The sequence below is a fragment of the Protopterus annectens genome, chromosome 11.part0, assembly GCF_019279795.1.
Source record: "Protopterus annectens isolate FY-2018-M chromosome 11.part0, PAN1.0, whole genome shotgun sequence".
Taxonomy (NCBI): Eukaryota; Metazoa; Chordata; order Ceratodontiformes; family Protopteridae; genus Protopterus; species Protopterus annectens.
Window position 1 is genome coordinate 638,023,375 of NC_056745.1, and position 23,401 is coordinate 638,046,775.

Consider the following 23,401-nt stretch of genomic DNA (forward strand, 5'->3'; position numbering starts at 1 on the left):
ACAGTATCACGCACATCCTCAGGCAGTACCACCGCCAAACAGGCAGACATTTCTGAAATTAGGTCTCTTTGGAGGCGAGTAAAGCGTGCCATGTAATTCAGCGACCAAACAGCAAAGGTCGCTGAAGCATAGGTCCGCTTCCCCAGTCTGTTCATAGCCCGAGATTCCCTGTTCAGGGGATGAACAGTGGAACTATCTTCCACAAGTTCCCTCTTGGTGGCCGCCGCCACGACCATGGAATCGACTACCAGCTGTTTGGACCAATTGGGTTGGTCTTCAGGAGTGGACAAAATTTTATCTGGTCTCCGGGGGACAGGTTCTATGTTGTCTGGACACTTCCAGGCATGCTGCACAATAAATTGGATGAGCTCATCTGCAGGTGGGGTCACCCAGGAAGTAGATGGTCAAGCACGGAAAGTCTGCAAGAACAAAGATTCCTCCTAAGAATGGTTGGAGGGCTCCCAGTCTCCCCTCTGCTTGAGGATCTCGAGAAGGTCTCCAAATGAGACATCTTCCGGGGAGACCGTGCGGACTCATCCTCCCTCACCGCAATCGGTGTCTTCAGTGATGGATTCCTCCAGGGAATCAAGATGCTTCCTCTTGCAAAGTTTCTTCAGGGGTGCCTGCCCAGTGGGATTTTCTGAGAAGGACTCCTGAGAAAAGGTCCGCCTGAAGGGCAGGTCTTGCGGCTCCCATGCTCAAGGTTCCAGAGTAGGAGGGAGGGACAGCTGCATGATAGAGGGGGTTCTGGTTCAGATTCCAACGGTGTCAACTGCGAGCCTATTGAAGCAAGGACCCTCTCCATCACCTGGAAAGCAGGGCCGCCCGAGGAGGGATTGCAGCCCCAAACAGAGAAGGGCAACCTCGGAACCGGGGTCACACCCGGCCTCGAGGAACCCGCTTCCAGGAGAGGAGCACTGAGAGGACTGGCAGCTGCCAGGAGAGCCGTGGCCGTACACGGTGCCACAGAAAAAAATCGGTGCCGAACTAGGTGCCACTGTGCCAACAGCCCAATCACTGTTCTGAGAGTATGCCAATTCCAAAGGAGCCATGCCGCCAAGAGTAATCGGTGCCGACAGGGAAGCCTCCCCTGTTGGAGCCGAGACAGAATGCACCGGATGGCCATCGGTACCAAAGTCTCCAAAACCTGGGTGGAGGTTGGAGGAGGATAGACAGGAAAATACACCATGAGAGCTTCCATTCCAAGAGGGATGGAAGACCTGGTTTTGGGGGGGGGGTTAATCCTTTAGCTGCCAGAAGCTGGTGCACAACCGTCACTACATTCTGTTCCGAAAGACGTCTGGTGGATCTGAAGGATGCTGCCGATGGAGAGTCTGGTCGCTCAAGAAAAGGATTAAATTGTTGTCCCAAAAAGGGGTCATAAGATGGAGAATACCTAGTTCTGGGAAGGTGCTCGACCTTCAGAACTGAAGGTGTCATTACCAGTGGAGCCGTGTAAGACATCAGCACCTTGGCCGGGGATGGTGCCAATGCATGTACAGTAGTCGGAGACTGTGTCACAAACAAAGTTAGCACCACAGGGGATGGTGCTGAGGCCGGTACAGTGGAAGGAGTCTGAGTCAGAATCAAGGGCAGCACCGAGGGAGAAGGCAGGAACCTTGGTGCTGAAGCTGTCTGCATCAATGATGCAGGAGAAGCCTGGTGCTGACTCTGTTCCGAGGAGGATGGGGATGTCAAAACTAAAAGACTCAGTTTCTCCTTATGCTTTTTTACGTCTTTATGCTTAGGAGGTGATGAGACATCCATCCCAGAAAGAGCCTCCGCGAACAGCGATTTCAGCATACTCTTTAGAATAAGATTGTTCTTGCGTTCAGCCAATATACGGTTGCTTCAGCTAGAACAAATGTCACAAGAAACATTAAGGTGGTCAATGCCCAAACAGTAAACACACCAGGCGTGACCATCAGAATTGGGCATCTTACGCCTGCACTTATTACACTGTTTGAATACAAGCTTGGCATTACCTGCCATTATAACACACTAGTACTACCACACAACTAACTATATCTAGTAACAAGAGATAGGACAGTGAAAGAAAGCACTTTTTTTTGCACAGATAGCAGGAAGAGAGTACCAACAATGGTACTAGGAAATACCAAAATGTTAAGAGGAGGGCCTACTAAGGTAGGGAGGGAGGGAGTAGTACCAACAAAGGTACGAAAGAACTACCAAGGTAGTGGGTAGGTTAAGTCAGGAAATGAAAAAGGTAGAGATGAGAAATAACTTTAGACGATAAAAACAGTCTAACACTAACGACTCGAAATAACCACAAAAAAGCTACACTTAGCTGAGAGAAGGCTTGGCACGTCTGACTAGGAACACGGCAAACAAGATCTGAAGAGACTATGAGAGGGGCATTGTGGGTAGGTCTTAGCTGAGAGGTTTTGGCTGGCGCGAGCTTGGTATTGGCAGTGTCGGTTCTGAGGACGGAACCGAAGTCCTATCAGTAAGGAAAGAATAAAGATTTACAACATTAGATGTTCTTTTTTTGAGCTTCCACTCCCATGATCTCCTTGCAATAACTGAGTCTTGACTAAACAGAAGCCATCATCATATACATAATTTCTTCCCTTAGCACACTTATTCATTTGATGTCCAGCCAGAAGCCAGACATAGTGGCAGTAATATATCCACTATTAACATCTCAGTTATTTCCCAAGCCACTGAAACCACTGACTCCAACCCCAACTGGTTATTAACTAAACTTCCAGTCAAATCCTCACATTACCTATACATGGCCACTGCCTGTTACCACCCGCTACACTCGACACATTAAAAAAAATACTACTGCCCCTACTTTCTCCTATCAAACAAATAAATGCATCACAATCCTGGGTAACTTTAACCTTCTTGGTCTAGTTAAGCATGATTTAACTGAACTTCTTCAGATCTCAGCCTGCCTTAACTAGTAAGCACTCCAAGCTAGACACTAACCAGTATCTAATCTCCATACACTTCCTGGCAACGTTATTACAACCCATCCCAACAGTATCTCCTCTACCCATTTACTCACCTATTTTAGTGAAAAGTGCCCCATCAAATTCTCTCCACAACATCTACAAGTCAAATACCCCAAGACTAATATCTTTCAGACCTAAACCCCTCATAACATCCTCATTCTACACTAAAAGCTTGCTGCTACTGATAGGTCCCCAGTTCTCTTCCATTCTGAAGTTAACATTACCGCCAGTAAGCTAACAGACTTCTCTCACTTCAGTACATCCAGTTCCCAGTCATCTAAAGACTACTGAAAGAGCCCAAAACAGAATGGCTCGTCAAAGAGTTTAAGTCTCTAATTAAACAAGACCCCACTCTCAACAACCCTGACCATTACAAAACTGAGGAACTTGAACAAACAGGCCACCTACAGACTCAAAACCAAACTAAAATCTGAAAAAAATCTCTCTTTTTCATTCCCCTATACATTTCTGTAAAGAAGTCAGACTAACAGGAAGATCCTTCCCAAATGAATAATCCAATCTAGGATACATACCTTGCCCATCTGGTAATCTTATATCTTCTGATTTCCTCAGAGAATTTTCAAACCAGAGAATAGACAAGAGAGGGCCGAAATTTACTGGAGAAAACTGGCAAAAGGAACCAAGGTACTGGGAACAAATAATTAGAGGGGGAAGATAACAGAAATCATTTATATTGCAGGCTGGAGACTGCCTTCCCTATTAAGGATCAACATCAGAGTATTGGCAAAGAGAAAGGAACAGGGCGATCCTAAGTGAAAGATCAGCTCTGGTAGAGTTTTTAAAATCTAGAAAAGAAGCAGTTATTAAAAAAAAGGATAATTAAAAGGGCATATAAATATTACATGGATAACTTTAGGAATCAATCAGAGGAGGTTAGAAAGGACTGGAAAGGGAGATTGAATAAGCAATTCACAAAGAAACAATGGAAAGACATGTATGGCTCCCAAATATGCGACAAAGTCTTGAATATTTAGTATCTTTGCTTGGAAGTGATTGCATAGGTATTTTTAAACCTAAGCAGACTTCAAAGAATTTTTCCTCAGGTAGACTACAAATGTTGGAGGTGTGGTGGGGAAAAAAGGTAATTAGGAATGTATTTTTTGTGAGTTTAGTGAGTGGCAGACTGCTTGTACATTGTAGATGGTGGACTCAGGAATGGAGGTATTTAAAAGCACAGAGGCCCCCCCAAAATTTAAATTGTCACTGTATAGGCTTTCTTTCAAAAATTACATCATCAATGCATCTTTTAGGGGTCTGATGGTAAACAATCCCACGAAAGTGTATTATATTACATAGATAAAAAGGAAAAATAATACCGGATTCTTTTCTATCATATATTTAACACACCATAACATTTGTACTTTCACAAAGATACCTATATTTTTTCAAAGAGAAATACTACTAGCAGTTTTGATAATACGCAAAGATGACATGATTGTATGACATTTCACAGGCTATCACATAAGCTGTAGATCCTTCTTAAGCAAAAACTAAATTCTTCGTACTTCCTTCAAGCATTTGTCTTGAGATTGCCATATGTTTTAATCTGATCTCTCACTGATTTTGATACTATGTACAGGACATCTACTTCATAAATGCACCATGTTTAATCAGCGAGAAAATATTGTCACACTTCCCCCTCAGCTTTCTATCCTGTCTTCATAATCTATCCTTCTCCTCTTCCACATTTCTTAGTGAAAAATGCATCAAAGACACATTGACTTCCTTGGGATACAGAATACCTCTCCTCTTCTTCTCCCTCTTTGTTCTTGGCAAGCATTTCAATAACTATTTAGTGTCTGTTATTCTCAGTGTGTTAATACTAATTACAAACATGGAAAGGCATACCTCTACTTCCTTTAGTCTTCTTTGGTCAAATTCCATCTTCTCCTGGTCTGTTTTCTGTTCCCATCGTAACTTTTCTAGTTGCTGAGCTAAAGTAGAATCTTTTCTCCTCACTTGTTCTTTCAAGTACTTGTACTGCTCAAGCTGCCAATAGTAAGGCATGTACTTAATGTTAAAGCAGTTGGACTTTATTGTTTCTACAAGTTTTACAATTTTAATCCAAGTTATTTCCTCAAAACCAATGCTGATGTCAGCAATTCCCTCCCCATATACAGTAAAAGAAACAGAAATTCCCTTAAAATGTACCACTGCTACACTTAAAATTTCTGCAAGAACAACAAACAACCACCAAACTCTGAGGTTTCCCAGCAAACAGGACTAAAATGACCCTGAAAAAAATTTAAAATATCTAAGACATCACAAAGGCTGAAACAGACTACTGAGTTAGAGTCAGTGAATAACTTATGATATTACCATATGAGAAACGAACAATGGGAACAGCAGCAGTCCATCAAGGAAAGTTGTTTAAATATAGCAACATAAAGTACAGTTATGTGAGTTGCACTTACTTGGAACAGTAGATGTTTGAATTCTTCACTGCCGCAGTAGCCTCTGGGTTGTATCCTGCCAAAGATACGGCAACTGGACAGCTCCTCAAAGGTTTCATCCTCTCCCACATTGTCACTCTGGTTGCTTATAAGCTGATCTCATTTTGAGGGAGCAATACAAACAGTAAGAGTGACAAAATCTTCAGGACGTTTTTATACCTCAAAAAAAAAATGGGGAACACGTCCTGAACAAATTATAAAAATATATAACATAAATGCAGCTAACACCAACCAACAATATATTTCCCACAGGAAAGGGGGAGGGAGGAGTGGGTGTGGTTATTGCAGCAGTGAAGTATTTGAACATTTACTGTTACAGGCTATTGCAACTTACACAACTGTAATGTGTTCCTCATTCTCACTATTGCAGTAACCTATGATTAGACTACCATAGCTTATTCAATTTGGGAGAAGGCAGGAAGGTTAAGGGTCAAAAAGCAGCTAGAGAATGGTCCTAACAAAGCCTGCTATGGACCTGGAAAAGGAGTCCAACTTGTAGTACTCTGTAAAAGTGTGGATGGAAGATCAATTTTCTGCCTCTAGAAAACTTTGAGTTCTCTACTTTCCAATATGCCATTGTAGCAGCTAAGGCCCAAGTAGAATGTACTTGAACACTTCATGGAATGGAGTGTTCAAAGTGAGAGCAATATAGCAGCCAACAACCATCTAGAAAAAGTCTGTTAGACACTGGATAACCTTTCTTAGCCCCAGAATACAAAGCAAAGAACTGGTTAGTGCTACTAAAGAAATTAGTGCTGTCAAGATAGTACCAGAGCTGTCTATGCACATTCAGAATTTGTAAAATCTTGTCTCCCTTGCTTTTATGTTCTGATAGAAAACAGAGAGACTGGATAGCTTGATTCAGTGCAAACTCTAAATAACTTTGGGAATGAAAGGGTGAATTGTTTGTAAAGTGACCTTGTCTCTATGGAAAAACAAAGTTCTCCCACTATGAGAGCATACAACTCATATATTTCTTGCAGATATCAGAGCAATAAGAGTGGTTTTCCAAGTAATGGCCCTTAAATCATCTTGAAAGGTAAGTTCAGAAGTTGATATAGTTTTTCTAAATGGAAGATGAAATCCCATGGAGGATGAACTTGTCTTCGAGGTCTCAGGTGTAGAACTTTTAAAACTGTTTGACAATAGAGAAGAAACAGGGGGATCCCCTGTCAGAAATTTAGAAACATCTACAAGATTTACCTTTACAGAGACACAAGATCAGCCAGCAGATGGTAACTCTCACAAATAGTTAAGTACCAATGGCATAAAATTTCTAATGGGTTTCTGGTCATTTGTTAGGCACCAGCTAGAATATTTTTTCCACTTGCCAGCATGATTTTCTAGTAGCAGGCTTTCTTGCCTCCTTTAGTACCAGATGCAAGTCTTCATGAAGAATGTGTCTAAGGTATCAAAATTGAATCATCCAGGCAGTTAGATGACGTTGTTCAAAGTCAGGGTGCATCAAACTCCCCTTGTCATGTAAGCAGATCCATTGTGAGGAAGTTTGTTGCAATTGCCCCTAGCTAATTCCATTTGAAGGAAGAGCCAATTTTGTCTAGGGCATAAAGGAGTCACCACAATTTTTAAAGAATCCTTCTGAATCTTCAGAATCACCCTGGAAATCATTAGACATAGTGGAAATGCATATAGGAACATCCCTGATAAGAGGAATGACACAGCATTTGTTTTCCAGGCATCCATGCAGGAAGTATTGGTACAAAATCTGTTTAGTTGTCTATTTTGAAAGGAGGTGAACAGATATTTTAGGTATTCCCTATATCTGTATCAACTTCTGTAAGACCTCTTCAATGAGTTTCCACTTGTAAGGGTCTGTCTTGTCTGCCACTATGTTTTGCTCTGACCGAATGTAAAAAGCTTGAAAAGTTATGGAATGCTTAACAGCTAACTCCCAAGCTATCACTGCCAGCCAGCACAGAGGGTATGACCTGGTATCCCCTGTTTATGTACCATATAACCACTGTGTTGCCTGTCATCAATATGGGACCTGGGTCCCAGAGATGATGGAGAGGCTTTATGATGTGGATCACAGCCAACATTTCTTTAATACTGATGTACTTTGATTTGTACGAACTCTTCCACAGACCCTGCATTTTTACCCTCTTTGAAACTGCTTGCCAAGCAAAATCTGAGGAATCTGTCTATACAAATTGTTTTGGCGTGAGTGTAGAAAAAGGGACCTGGACTGTGAGCCATTTGGTCCCTCCACCAATTTAGTTCAGTCTTGATAAAAGTGAAGATTGTAATATGAAATTCCAGAGTATAAGAATGTTTGATCCACATGTTTCTGAAGTATAACTGAATCTTTCTCATATATAACCTGGTAAAGGGAATAATGAGACTTATAGAAGTCAAACTCTAATTTACTGAAAAATTCTCTGGCCATAAGTTTGAGACTGGTGAAAAAAGTTCAGGAAGACTTCCAGGCAAAAATTTACATTCTCCTGAGGAAGAAGAGCCTTTTGAGACACAGTGTCTTTTAGGCAACCTAGAAACACATTCCTGTGAGATGGGGGTGAGGGAGGATTTGTGCACATCTGTCTGGAATCACAGACTCCTGGCAAGTGGGAAAGGACACTACACAAATAAGAAATTCATTTAAATAATGAAAAATGTGGATACTCTGCAATCCGCAGAGGGCCATCGCTGGTGCGATTAAACACTCTTGATGCAGTAGACAGCCCAAAAGTTAATGCAGAGACCTGATAATGTGACCCAGACACAAAAAATCCTAGAAATCTCATGAAGTTGCTTGCTACTGTCATGTGATGGCAAGCATCTTGGAGACCTACAGTTACCATAAAGCTCTTATCTGAAATCAGAGCTAACACTGTTGGGTCAACATCCTGAACTTTGGAATTTTACAAAAATGCTGAAAAATGAAAGATGCAAAACTGGTCTCCAAGAGTGCTGCTTCTTTGCAACCAGAAACATTCTGGAATAAAAGCATTTCCCATGATTCCTGCATCTAACCTGTATAGGAGGAAACAATTCTATCTGACTGAGAGGGTGAGGGCCCCTGAAAGGGGAGGGGGGGGGGGCATTACTGCCAACTCTATCACTCCTGAACTCATGAATCACCTTCAGCAAATAACTAATAAATGAGATATGCTATCAGCATATCTTTAATATGTGCCTCTATAGTGCGTCATGACTGGGAGCACCTCCTTGAAGACCATCTTCTAAGCACATTTTAAATATATAGTGCTGTTTTTGGTGGTGGTGGGGGTGCATGATCCTTCACATCTCATTTCTAAGGGGTCTGTCCATCTTCAAATTTCCAGATCCTTCACAACAGAAATTCAGTAAACACACTTGCAAGTCAGAGGCAATCAAGGATTTAAAATCATAAAATTGCCATACTTAAGAAACTATTAATCTGCAAGGCATGTGGAGTCTTTACAAGCCCAGAAATACAAAACAGAAGGCTAATAAATACCCAGAGCTGAGGGCCTCCCTGAAGGACTAACTTACATATAGGGTATTCCCACATCAGGAACATCCTGTTTCATCATAACCCATTTCATAAGCCAAAAGCCAGTTTACTAGTCTTTTATCAAGTGCATTTCTTCCTTGACCAACCATCACATCAAAGGAGACATTATGTCAAAGCAGTATGATGGATTTTCTACAGCTGCACAACTACAAAAGAGGGAAGTGATTGCTTTTGCATACTATTAACTGTTCTCTCTCTCTCTCTCTGTGGTTTCATGACCATGGAATTATATCTCAGTAGAAGGAGGTGAAGGTGCTTCAACCCTGAAAAATGCATTATTTTAGAGTTTATTTCTTATTCAGAGTTTGTGAGATTTACAAGTTTTCAATCAGTCTGCAAGGCAGGTGGAGTGTTTACAAGCCCGGGAATACAATGTAGGAGGCATGAGGAATTTCAGGAGGTTTTCCAGTCAATGAATAGATTTCATTTAAAATGGACAATATAAGCATTCCTGTGATAAAGTAATGTGCATCCCACATATCTGTTACAACGTACTGTCAGGGACCATTTGTTGTGGTAAAACTACCAAGAGTCACAAAAATATTCTCCTAGAGAGGTAAGACCCAAAATGTTCAAAAAGGAAGCATTCCAAATGTCAAATAACTCCCAAGTGCCAAAACAGTTCCCTCTCCTGAAACATGGTCCAAACAGAAGTACTCAGTGAAGGTGTGAATCCAAGACTAAACATATACCGCATAAATGTCAATAATGAATGTATTATTCAAACACTGGAAGAAACTCCAAGTCTTGTGGTGTAGCTTTCGAATGCACTTGCCAAGAGAGAATAAGACATGTAACAAAAAAAAAAAAAAACACAATGTGGTTAGCAATCCACTTGAACTTTTGCATGACTATAGCCAAGTACTCCCATTGCCAGACCAAAAGTGATTAACAACTGGTCCATTTTTCTGAACTCATTTGCCTCATTAAAATAAAACCAGAGAGGTTCCAAACTTTTCTTTAATTTTTCTTTGAGAAGAAAAAAAAGGTAATTTATATACTACTTAACTGCAGCCGCCAAGGATACATTTGGAAAGAAATGTAAGTTAACACTGTGGGGAGAAGATATTAACACTGTGGGGAGGAGATAACAACCCTTGCAAAATAAAATATGGCTGTATAAGAATGTACTCTTATAGTAGATGCTCAGCTGCTGCAGGAATGGTGACAGGATGTTAACATGCCATGGATACCATACATCTGGCAAATATTCCAAATATAAGGCACTGCTTCCTCATGTCTGAAAGTCTGACGTTAAACAAAGGCATGACAACTACACGCTGGAATTTAACTAGTTATTATTTTCCCCATCTTTAATTCATACCTTCATGAGCGTGAGTATTCTCAGAGCTTTCTTTCTCCAAATATACACTGAGGCTTGCTATAAAAAGAGGACAGACTCCAGAATACTGAGAGAGATATAGTAGTTAAAGAGGGATTCCACCTCAGCCTAAAGAAAATATGAAAGATGACAAGGGAGTCTGAGAAAGGGTGCATAATATTGCAATAGTGATCTAGTCGAACAACTATGTTTATTGCAAGTTCTTACACAACGGTACTATATTCTTCATTACTGCAAAACAGATCTAATGCTGAAAGACGGTACAATTCCCAAAGCTTTAGGCAGACTGAGAGAAGGTAAAGATACAGAATTGGAGTCAGATAACCCTAGAAATACAGTTCTGGAAATTCCTCTCTTGGCTCTAGAGAAGGCATCAATTTTGTAATACTTGGTAAGGGTATGAAAGACAGCCACTTGTTTTTCCATTAAAATAGATTTGTAGTCAAACCTGTTGAATAATCACCTGAAAAAGTTACAGCCTTTGTAGAATGTGCATTTGGTGGGAGTTTTCATTGAAATAGCAAAAGGAAATGTCAAGGGATATTCATCTGGAAATAATCTGCTTAGATACAGGAAGACCTTGATTTTTATCATCAAAAGAAAAAAGAAGTTATGTCTTACCATAACGTTCCATGTGAATTGTTCATCTCGCCTTTGTTCTTACACAAGGGTTCGGAGACGATCTTCAGCTCCGAGTCGGCCGCATCACAAGCTCTGCATCTCAGAGAAGCTCGAGACTCAGTATGTATCCCCTGATCCTCTCTGCTATACCTCAGATCTAGTTTGCAAGAAACTATCTCGCTCTAATACCAACTGCGTCTAACCCCTACGCAATCACACATCAAGCAATGAGACATTGGAACTACCACACATATATGTGTAAGGACAGAATGCCACCTAGCAATGAGAGGATATTGTAATTCAGGAATAGACCAACCAAACCCTAGTCATACCAGTTCTTCCAGAAAGTGGTGGGGGAAGGAGGGAGGGGATGTAAGAACAAAGGCGAGATGAACAATTAACATGGAACGTTATGGTAAGACATAACTTCTTTATGTGACATTGTTCAATCTCGCCGTTTGTTCTTACACACGGGAAGTGTCCCTAGCTCCGTTACCCTGGGTGACTCATGGAAGAATGTTCCTGAGCACAGTGGAACCAAAGGAATTCCTGCCTTTAGAGGGCTTGTCCACCTTGTAATGCGTGATAAATGTATGAGGCTTTGCCCACGTAGCTGCTGCACAAATAATGCCCAACGATAATCGAGCTGCATGGGCTAAAGAAGTAGAAATGGCCCTAGTAGAATGAGCCTTAGGTTTTAACGGTAGTGGTTGATTAGCAGCTGAATGAACAAAATTGATGCACTCCGATAGCCACTTGGATATGGTACCCTTTGATACCGCCATGCCTTTCCTACTGTCTGCGAATGACACAAACAGCTGATCAGACTTCCTGTAAACTTTAGTTCTGTCTAGGTAAAATCTCACTTGCCTATGCACATCTAATTTGTGCAACATGTATTCCAATTTATTTGAATGGTTTTTGAAAAACGTAGGGAGTTCTATAGATTGGTTAATATTCAACACAGAACAGACTTTGGGGAGAAATGACGGGTTTGTGCATAAGGAAACTCTGTCTGGATGGAAAATCATGTAAGGTGGTCTCACTGACAAGGCTTGCGGCTCCGAAATTCTTCGAGCTGAGGTAACAGCAATAAGAAAAAGGGTCTTCCATGACAAAAACTTAAGTGGACACGATGACGCAGGTTCGAAAGGCGCTAGCATAAGCTGGGGCAACATCAAGTTTAGGTTCCATGGGAAAATTGGCTCTCGAATGGGTGGGCGAAGATGGAAAGTACCCTTCATGAAGGCCTTACAAAGCCTGTGGGACATAATACTGGAACCACCTTCACCTACATGGAAGTTAAATATAGCCGCTAACTGTACTCTTATGGTAGATGTAGAAGCCCCTTCATGAAAAAGAATGGATAAGAATTCCAATATTTTGTGTATCGGGGCTACCAGAGGATCAATACCATGATCTGATGCCCAACACACAAAGCGCTTCCATTTCCTCCTGTATAGCTTTCTGGTGGAGGCTTTATGAGAAGAAATTAGAATGTGTTATACTGCAGAGGACAAAAGGTTCGACCTGGCTAAACAGGGAAGCGGAGCAGCCAAGCTGTCAATTTGAGGGATTGAAGGGATGGATGAGGAACTCCCGACGAGTGAGTCAATAGGTCTGGCACTGGGTCCAGAATCCAAGGTTCCTCTATCTGATGGGATCGAAGGAAGGGAAACCAGATCTGTCGAGGCCAAAACCGTGCTATGAGGATGATCGTCCTGTCCAGGTTCCTGGCTTTCTGAAGAAATTTGGGTATTAGAGGAACAGGGGGAAATGCGTACAGGAGACCCGGGGGCCAATCGTGCACTAGAGCGTCCCTGGGGACAGTCCCCGGAGGGGGAAGTAGGGCAAAGTAGCTTCTGCATTTGGCATTCAAAGGGGATGCAAATAGATCGCAGCAAGGCTGGCCCCATCTGTGGAAAATCTTTTCCGCCACTTGAATTTTCAGGGACCACTCGTGTGGTAACAGGATGTCTCTGCTCAGCCTGTCCGCAATGACAATGGATGACCCCGGGATGTGCGTTGCTATCAGAAAGCAACCTGTGGACGCAGCCCATTGCCAAATTCTCAGGGCCTCTCTGCATAACGGGTAAGATCTGGTTCCGCCTTGTTTGTTTATGTACCAGACCACTGACATATTGCCCGTCTGAACTGCTATTGTTCCCAGAGGCAAAGATTCGTGAAAGTGTTGCAACGCCAGAAACACTGCTCTCAACTCCAGGACATTGATGTGCAGATTGTACTCTGTTTTGGACCATTCTCCTTGGACTGTTCTTCCCTGGAAAAGCCCCCCCACCCCACCCCATCAGGGAAGCGTCAGTGGTTATGGTGGCTGTAGGGCTGGGCAGGACAAAGGGACGACCTATTGTCAGATCTTGACTGTTCATCCACCATCAAAGATCCCACTTGCAAGACTCCGTGATCAATATGTTGTGTGACAAGGGAAGTTCCTGGAACGCCCACTGCGCGAAGAGCAGCCACTGTAGGACCCTCATGTGCATTCTGCCCAGAGGAACTGCAATAAGAGAGGCCACCATCAGGCCTAGGACTTTCAACACTTGCGCGGTGGGGACTTTTCTGCTCTGTAGGAGATCTGATCCCTGAGAGTTGACACCCTTATCAGGGGAAGCTTTATCACCGTTGCTGTTGAATCCAACTCTGCCCCTATAAATGAGATACGCTGTGAGGGCGATAAAGTAGACTTTTCGAAGTTGACTGAAAGTCCTAAATGGGAACAGAGGCTGAGTGTGTAGTCCCTGGCTTGTACAAGACAATGCTCGGTGGTAGCAGTAAGGAGCCAGTCATCCAGATACGGAAACACCCGGAATCCTAGCCGTCTCAGGTGAGACGCTACTACTGCCATGCATTTGGTGAACACCCTGGGGGCTGAGGTGAGACCAAAGGGCAGCGCTCAAAATTGGAAATGACTGGCCCCCAGCCGGAAGCGCAGGTAATCTCTGGACGGTCTGGCCATTTTGATGTGGTAGTATGCGTCCTGGAGATCTATTGAGCACATCCAGTCATCCTTCTGTATAAAGGGAAGGATCGATTGTAGCGTGACCATTCGGAACTTTTTCTTCCTCATGAAGGAGTTGAGTTTGCTGAGATCCAATATTGGTCTCCAGTTCCGTCTTTTTTGGAACTAAAAAGAACCTTGAGTAAGTTCCGGATCCTCTCTGGTCCGCCGGGACTGGTTGGATGACTCTTTTTTCGAGCAGCTTTGTAATTTCTAAGGCTGCTGGATCTCGCAAATGGGGTGGAACATCTGGAAATCTCTTTTGAGCGGGGGGGATGGACATAAAAGGAATGTTGTATCCTCTAGTTACTATGCTTTGTACCCAAGAATCTGAGGTAAGGTTTAGCCAGGCCTCTGGGTACAAAGTCAAGCGACCCCCGACTGCCTCCAGAGTAGGACAGTCAGGCCTCCACTCAGGAGTGCTGGAAAGGCTTCCCAGGGACAGTATCCCTGTCGCCCTGATGCTGCGGACCTCCTCTGCCGCCTGAGCGGAGTCTTCCATTCCCCCCCTCTGCCTCTGGAGGGGGCATCACTCTGTGCGGCCTGGTAAGATCCCAGAGTCTTACGGAACCACATTTTTCGCCTCGTTGCCCTTTGGGGTATGGTCTAGTCGGAGCGGAAAAATGGACCCCTACGGCAGACAGGGTCTTACCTTCTAGCTCGCACCGAGTAAGAGTCTCCTTTACTTTGGGCCCAAACAAGGTGGCACCATCAAAGGGGGCGTTGGCAAAGGAAGACTTAAAGACTTCCGCAAAGGAGCACAGCCGCATCCAGGATCGTCAATGTAGAGCAATCGCTGAGGCTGCAGCCCTACTCGAACCTTCGGCCGCATATGAGATGAGCCTCATGGACGAGTTGACTACTGAAGTGAGGGTGTTGAGCCATGCTGTCACTTTGTCCAAGACAGCAGCATCTGTGTTACCCTGAGGGTATCTCCCAGCTCTTTAATGAGATCCCTCTGAAGTCGCGTAAAATGCGTCCGGTAGTTCAACGAACGAATGGAAAAGATCACTGAGCTAAATACGCGTTTCCCATACCTGTCCATAGTCCTAGAATCCTTATTAGGAGGATGGAAGAGGAAGATGCTTCGGACATTTCCTTTTTCGTGGCTGCCGCTACCACCATAGCATCGACTGGGACTCCTTTGGTAAGACGAGTCTTGTCCTGGAGGGCTGTAATGTACTTGTTCGGTCAACGAGGCACTGGTTCCACTGTCTAATGTCTCCCACGCCCTTCGAGTTATCAGGTCCATTAGCTCGTCGAAGAGCGGGGTCACCCAGGAGGTAGAAGGTTGAGTCCAAAATGCCTTCAGCAACACCGATTCGTCTTCAGTGGGGGCAAGTGACTGCCAATCACCCCTGTCTTAAGATCTCCAGGATGTCAGCAAACGAGACATCCTCAGAGGGGGAACGTGGGGACCCCTCTACCTCATCCAAATCGGTGTCAGATGTTAGAGATTCCTGTGGGGAATCAATGTGCCTCCTCTTGCACAATCTTTTCCTCGGAACCTCATCAGAGGGGGCATCTGGCAAAGCCTCCGAGGAACAGGGGACACCCTCTGGGGCTAGCTGAGGTGTTGGGACTCTACGCTTGGGAGGGATCGTGGATACAGAAGTAGAACGTGTCCCTTTAGGGGAAGGAGAAGATGACTCCGATGACATAGATGTCTTCTCAGACAAGACCTTCCTCATAAGATCGAAAGCCCCCGACCCCCGGGCCGAGGAATCCTCCGGCTCCGAAGAACCGGGAAGCCTCACCGACACCGGGACCAGGGGCTCCGACCCAGGGGACGGAGCCGAACTGATCTGCGCCGAGGCCGCGAGGGGGAGAGTCGGGACCAAAAACTCGGTACGGCTCTCGGCCCCGGAACCAAGGAGAGACTGTCGGCTCTGCAACTCCTCAATAGGCTCCAAAGGCGTCAAAGTCAGCGGTGCTGATCGCACAGTGGAAGGCTTCGGCACCGAGGGTTCCACTATTATCGGTTCATCTTCTCCTGGCTCTGAAGACTGGATAGGTCTCAAAGGAGGATCCGTCAGAGACATAGGGAGGGCTTCCAGTTTTGACTCCAATTGGGATGAAATCGCAATTAGCTTGGACAGAGCCGTGTTCTCCATAAGCTTCTGCACCACACGGTCCACGTCAGTTTCGGATAAAGGCCTGGAAGAACGGGTCGAAGGGGCCGAAGACGGCACCGATCGAAGAATCGATGGTGGAGGCAGCTCCAACACCGGTTTCAAGACCTGGGGCTCGATCAAAGGTAACCGTTCGATGCCCGGCCCAGAGGTCTGTGGAGCCAGCAAACGAACTTTGGAAAAGGTGCTCGGAGCCGAGGACCTGGGCTCCGACACCTTGGACGTCTTCGACCCCTTCGAAGACCTAGAAGTTTGGTCAGCCTTCTCCAAGGCTTCCAAGAAGTCTGGCTTGATTAAGCCTCTGTCTATCAGCTTCCTGTGCCTTTCCATCATGACCCTTCCACTGAAGGAGTGGCAAATAGAACAATCCTCCTGCCGGTGGAGAGGGCCAAGACAGTAGACGCAGGAAGCATGATTGTTTGTTGTGGACATCTTTTGTCCACACTGGCACCTTTTAAATTCAGATTTAGCTTTTTCAGACATATTAGACATAAATCAACTTGCCAAGCACTCAAAGAATTATGTTAACAACTCTATACCTAGGTTACTAATGAGTAGAATAGTCCTAATTTAACTATGCAAATATATCTAAAGATAATGAGTATATATGAAACACAGCACACGATAATACGGTTAAATACTAGGAAAAAAACTTTACCAAAGTTCTACAAAAACTAACTGCCAGAGCCCTGACAGAAAATTTTAGGCCTAAGCCCTAAGATTATCTATATACAGCCTCTAACGGTAACAAAACCTATTTAAATATGCACACACACACTAAACCTGTCTATATATATATATATATAGAAAAAAGATTTTAAGAAACTAATTTAGAGAAAAAAATAGAAAGTTTTTACTGGCCCGAGCTGTCTCGATGCGATCAGCTGCAGCGGCAAAATAGATCTGAGGTATAGCAGGGAGGATCATGGGATACATACTGAGTCTCAAGCTTCTCTGAGATGCAGAGCTTGTGATGCGGCCGACGGCTCCGAACCCGTGTGTAAGAACAAACGGCGAGATTGAACAATGTCACATTATGTACTGACTACACTTTCTAATTTCTTTGGTCTTGTCTAAGTAAAACCTTAGTATCCTTTCTCCCTTATGTTGAGGGTTAGGAAAAATACAGGAAGGTAAATAACGTTGATTCAGAAATATTTCAGTAATCACCTTGGGTATAAATGATGGGTTAGTTCTTAGAGACATCCTATCCTTATGGCAAACCAGCAAAAGTGGACTATACATGAGGGCTTGTACCTCAAAAACCCACTTTGCAGAGGTTAAGGCTACAAGAAGAAGAATTTTACTATGAACAATATTTTAAGGATGCAGAAGAAGAAGAAGAAAGTCCAACATGTAGCAAACAATCTCTCAAGAGCATAATTTAGACTCCAGGAAGGAGGGACAGATTTTTCTGGGGGGCCTAAAGAGGAACAAGGCTTTTGGGAATCGCTTAACCTCAAATCATGAAACAAGAGGTGGATCAATAGACAGACAACCTGAAATGGCTGACAAATGTACCTTAATAAAGGTATATGCCAAACCAGCATTGAGCATCTTGCACAAATACTTGAGGATAGACGGTATCCCTGCTTAATATGGATCCAGTTCACTTTTCTGACACAAATAGAAAATATGTTCCATTGTGAAATGCAAGATTTTTGAGATGCAGGTTTTCTAGCCACCTTTAATACCTGTAGCACATCAACTGAAAAAAAGTGCCTAAAAGGAATTAAAAGTCTATCAACACAGTAAAATTGAGTATCTTTAGAATTGGATAAATTAGAAAAACATTCTGCTATGTAACTCCATCTTGTGGGGTAATCTTTGGTGACTGCCCTTGGCTACATGGAAGAGAAGGGAGAAATGAAAATGATGTACTTACTATAACGACAGATCTGTGTTGTCATCTTTTCATCTGATTCGTCTTTGGGTACCCGGATCTGACTCGGATTCGGCCTCAGCACTTTTTAGCCTGTGGATACAGGGCTCTTACTCCACCACTACCAATAACTCCTTCTCTCTCTCTTCCTCAGAATATCTCAGATCGAGTTTGCTTACCCAAAACCAAACACTTAAATTATGCGAAGATTTTAAAAAGGTACCAAGCAGAAGGTGTATACTACGTAGAGAGGATGGCAACCAGCTGAAGTTGCAACTAGCAAGGCACTACAAGGGTATCATTCGTTTTTCAAGGCAAAGTAGGTGACAATTCAGATAGGGGAAGGAGGCAGGGATGTTGAGCTAGATGAAAAGAAGACAACAGGATCTATTGTTATATCCGATAATGACTTTTTTCATCTGACTCGACCTTTGTGATGGATTCCTTAGCTAACAACCACCTTGGCGGCATCAAAGAAGGATATTCCTGAGAATGGTACAACCAAAAGAAATATGTGCTTGGGTGTATATCTAATTTATAATGTGAAATAAAGGTGTGAACTCTGCTCCAAGTGGCCTCAGCACATATTTCATCAATGGGTAATCAATACTGAAAGGCAGTAGAAGTTGTAACATCCTGTAGGAATATGAGCTGTCAGTTTCTTGGTCAAAGGCATACCCAGTTTCTCAAACATTATGCAATTTGTGAGTCATCTTGAAAGAGTAACTTTAAATACATTTTGACCCAATTTAGCTTTGGAAAAGAAAATACTTGATCCAATTTTCTAAATTCTTTAGTCTTCTGAAGATAGAACCAAAGTTGCCTACGAATATCAAGGCAGTAAAGTGTATTCTCCTTTGAGAACTTTGGGAAGAAAGCTGGTTAAGATTAGTTTCAAATTCCACCTTCAAATGAAAAGTAGGTTTAATTTCAGAGAGACCTTATCTTTATAGAACACTGGGTATGGTGGTTTGGAAGAAAGGACTTGTAGATCCAAAATTCTGTTTGCAGAAGTAAAAACCACCACAAAAATAGTCATCTAGGATATACATTTTCATTGTGTTGAAGCTGCAGGTTCAAAGGGAGGTTGCTTTAAGGCTTGAATCATCATGGTAATATCACATGGAAGGACTGGGTATTTTACTGGGGATCTAAGTAGAAATGTCCCTTTCAGAAAACCTTACAAATCATTAAAGAGGCTACAGCTGTCTGATTTTGACAAACATGGAAATTAGAAATAGCAGCTAAATGTGGTTTGTGGAAATACTAGAGACTTTTGGGAATAGATTTATTTATTTTATTTATTTATAGTTTGTTTGACAGGATAGTCCACAGGGCCATGAACCTGTTTTCAATGGAGTCCTGGGGAGAAAAGCTCCAGAAAATTACAAGTTACATATTTAACGTAAGAGTAAGTTATTAGAGAAGTATAATGTGCACAACTAAAGCAATCAAACAAATAGAAAAACATATTAGTAGAGTGCACATATTGGTACAATGCAATACGAGTAATATTTATAAACAATCAAAGTTTTTAACAGTTTAACATATTAGCACAATGCAATAACAGAAACGGTCTAATTTTTTTAACAGTTATGCTAATTCATGCAGTTAACTTCTAGGCTACTGAATTGTACCATTCTAGGAGTTATGCTAATTCCCAGAGTTTATTAGGGGTACAAAACAATGGGAGGCTATTATGAATTATAGCTTATAGAGAGTACCTATAGTGTAAGGAGATTATGTGGGGTGGGAGCAAGAGCATTCCCACAGTGAAGTCAGGTGAGTGTGAAGTAAGGTTTTGAATGAACAGAGGCTGCTGGAGGTGCGGATGAGAGGTGGGAGGGAATTCCAGTGGTGTGCTAGGGAGGACATTAGATGTTTGCCTGGTGGATGGGAAGGTTTATGCAATTCAATTAGATTTTGGGAATTAGATCTCAAAAGTCTATTTGTTTGGTGCATTTTAAAGCTGGTGGCAACAGAGGGACAGAGAGAGGGGGTGAAAATAAGTTTGTGTGCTTGGACAAGTTAACTACAGATGAGGTAAATTGGACAGCTAAAGCCAATTCAGTTGGTGTAGGGCAGTGCAGTGATGGAAAGTGGATCTATGGCTAGTTGCAAATTTTGTTATTTTATTATAGCAAGAGAAGAATTTAGACTTGAGGGAGGATTGCAGGTTAATAAGGACAGAGGCACCGTATAGGAGGGATGGGATAAAGTAAGTGTTGGCGAGGGTGAGCCTAGTGGAGGGAAAGATGTAACAGCTGTGGCAGTAAAGCATGCCTATTTTTTGTGTGTTTTTTTGATATTTACATGTAGATGATTATCAAACTTTAGCTGGTCATCGATCAGGACTCCCAGTAATTTAGCATTTGAGACTATTTCGAGAAGAGTATTATTTTGACTGATGACTAAGAATGAGGTTTTATCTAGGGTGGTGGTTTTGGAAGCAGTAAATATCATGCTGCTTGTTGCCTGTTTGAGAGGTAACTAGTAAACCAGTTAATAGAGGAGTGGGCTAGATTCAGTTTGGAGAGTTTAGTGAAAAGAAGGTTATGACAGAGAGTGTCTAGACACGATGTGGCCAGTGTCAAGGGCATTAACTGTTTCTAGAAAGGAGAGGAGAGCTGCGGTAGTACTGTGGCTGGGTCTGAAACAATGTTGAGTAGGGGTTTGAAGCTGGTTGTTTATGAGGTAAGGTAGAAGTTGTAGATGGATACAGTTTTTGAGAAGTTTAGAAATGGGGGATAAGATAGCGATAGGTCGAAACTTTGTGATATTATTATTACCACCTTTATGGAGTGGAATAATAAAAACGAAGTTATGTGCTTACCATAACGTTCCATGTTTGTAGTCCATCTCACCTACATTCTTGCTGGATGGGTTTGGAGCCGATCCTCGGCACCGACTTGGCCAATATAAAAGCTCAAGAGTTTTTACTGGCTCGAGACTATTCCCCCATCCCATGGTGGGTGCATCACGACAATTTCCCAGATCTTGTTTGCAAGAAAGTAACTACATACATAATAGTAACTATACTATCAATAACTACGTACATACAAACAAAGGTACTTTGTATTACTATCCATGCCATGTGGACGGACAATTATAACAAGGTCAGGCAGCAAAATGGATAGTCCACCAGTTCCTCCAGGATACAGGAAGTGGGAAGAGGGTGGGATGCAAGAATGTAGGGGAGATGGGCTACAAACGTCGAACATTATGGTAAGTACACAACTTCTTTATGTTACGTAGTCCTATCTCGCCGTAATTCTTGCTGGATGGGACAGCGTCCCCAGCACCTTTATCCCGGGTGGCTCAAGCAAAGAAACTCTTCAGCACAGTGGACCAAACTCAATTTGTACTGAGTGACAAAGGTATGAGGTCTTGCCCGAGTAGCTGCTGCATAAATGGTCTCAACTGGGAGTTTTGATCTGAAGGCATATGAAGCTGATACTGCTCTAGCTGAATGACATTTTACTTTAGCAGGTAGTTGTTTCCCAGCATTTTTGTAAGCAAATGAGATGCAGTCTGAAAGCCATTTAGACAGAGTAACCTTGGAGACGGGCAAGCCTTTGTTTTTGTCTGAGAATGAAACAAACGATCTGATTTCTGAAAATCTTTAGTCCTGTGCAGGTAAAATCAGAGAATTCTGTGGACATCTAATTGGTGTAGTCTGTATTCTGATTTATTACAGTAATTTGGGAAGAATACTGGTAATTCAATAGTTGTGTTTAGATTATGTTCTGAACATACCTTAGGGAGAAAGGAAGGATTAGTTGGAGACTATCCTTGTGCAATATAATATAAGGAGGTTGAATAGTCAGAGCTTGCAATTCTGAAACCCTCCTAGCAGATGTTATAGCAACTAAGAACAATGTCTTTCAAGACAACAATTTCAAGTCAGATGAAGAAGATGGTTCAAAAGGTGGAGAAATCAATGAGGTCAGAACTAAGTTTAAGTTCCAGGGCTCCGGAGGTTGCTTGATTGGAGGTCTGAGAAGGAGGACTCCTTTCAAAAAGATTTTGCATAAAGAGTGGGACATAATTGGATTTCCCATGTTCCCAAAATGATAATTAGAGATGGCAGCTAATTGAACTCTAATGGTAGCATAAATGCAAGGAAGGACAGGATAGACGCTGTGGGAGCTGAGTAGGGGATCTATGCCTTGTTAGCTGCCCAAATGGAAAACCTTTTCCATTTGCTGGAATATAATTTCCTGGTAGAAGGTTTGTGTGAAGAAATGAGGATGTGTTTAAAGGTAGGAGAAAGAGAAATACACCTGGCTATTCTTGGAACTGGAGCAGCCATGCTGTCAATTTCAGGGTTTGGATGGTAGGATGAAACTGTCCTGATTAATGAATCAGAAGGTCCTCCAAGAGATAGGGCTACAGGAAGGGGAACCTGACTTGGCAAGGCCAGTAAGGAGCAATGAGGCTCAGGGTACTCCCAACAGTTTTGCTTTCTGAATCACTTTTGGTATGAGACGAAAGGGTGGAAAAGCATAAAAAAGTCCCAGACACCAACTGTGGACAAAGGCATCCCTGGGTGACATCCCCGGATGGGGAATGAGGGCAAAGTAGTTACTGCATTTGGTGTTCATGTACATGGCGAATAGGTTGCAGCAAGGTAGGCCCCATTTGCAGAAAATCTCTTCTGCAACTTCTATTTTCAGGGACCACCCGTGAGGCATCAGAATTGCTCGACTCAGTTTGTCTGCTATAACAGTGGACTTCCCCGGGATGTGCATTGCTACCAGAAAACATTGAGTGTCCATCGCCCATTTCCATACTCTTTGTGCCTCTCAACAAAGTGGGTAAGACTTGGTTCCTCCTTGCTTTTTTTATGTACCACACCAGAGACATGTCTGACTGAATCGCAATTGTCCCGGTGGGAAGAGAACTGTGAAGTGCTTGCAATGCATATAGCGCAGCTCTTATCTCTAGAACATTTATGTGCAAGTAGTTCTTGTTATCCTGCCAGATACCTTGGACTGTCATTCCCAGATAATGCCCCCCCCCTCCATCTGGGAAGCATCCATGGTCAAGACTGCATTTTGTTGAGGGAGAGCAAGGGGACGACCTAGATGAACCTGATGTCTATATTACCACCATGTTAGATCTTTCTTGCAGGAGTTTGTGATGAGTATTTGGTGGGATAAGGGTAGATCCTGCATTGACCACTGGGCAAATAGTAGCCAATGAAGTGCTCTTATGTGTAGATGGGCTAGGGGAATTAAGAGAATGGTGAATGCCATAGTCCCTAGAACTTGAAGAACTATCCTGGCCTGTACTTAGTCTTTGTTCAGAAAGACTCTGACTTAGTTGTGCAGTGATTCTATCCTTTTTGGTGTCAGTTTTGCTGTCACCGTGGGCGAGTTTATGACTGAACCTAAGAAGATAATGCGCTGCGATGGAGATAAGGCGGACTTT

The 23,401-nt window shown here is 42.9% G+C and overlaps 1 protein-coding gene across 1 annotated transcript in view; it reads right to left on the reverse strand.

Moving 5' to 3' along the window:
* Window positions 1-23,401, reverse strand: part of SMC1B (structural maintenance of chromosomes 1B) — a 3,759,116-nt gene that overhangs the window by 2,468,552 nt on the left and 1,267,163 nt on the right. Inside the window, exon 7 of the mRNA XM_044087233.1 lies at window positions 4,851-4,991. Within this exon, the coding sequence (XP_043943168.1) occupies window positions 4,851-4,991 (141 nt within the window). The remainder of the gene's footprint in view (window positions 1-4,850; window positions 4,992-23,401) is intronic.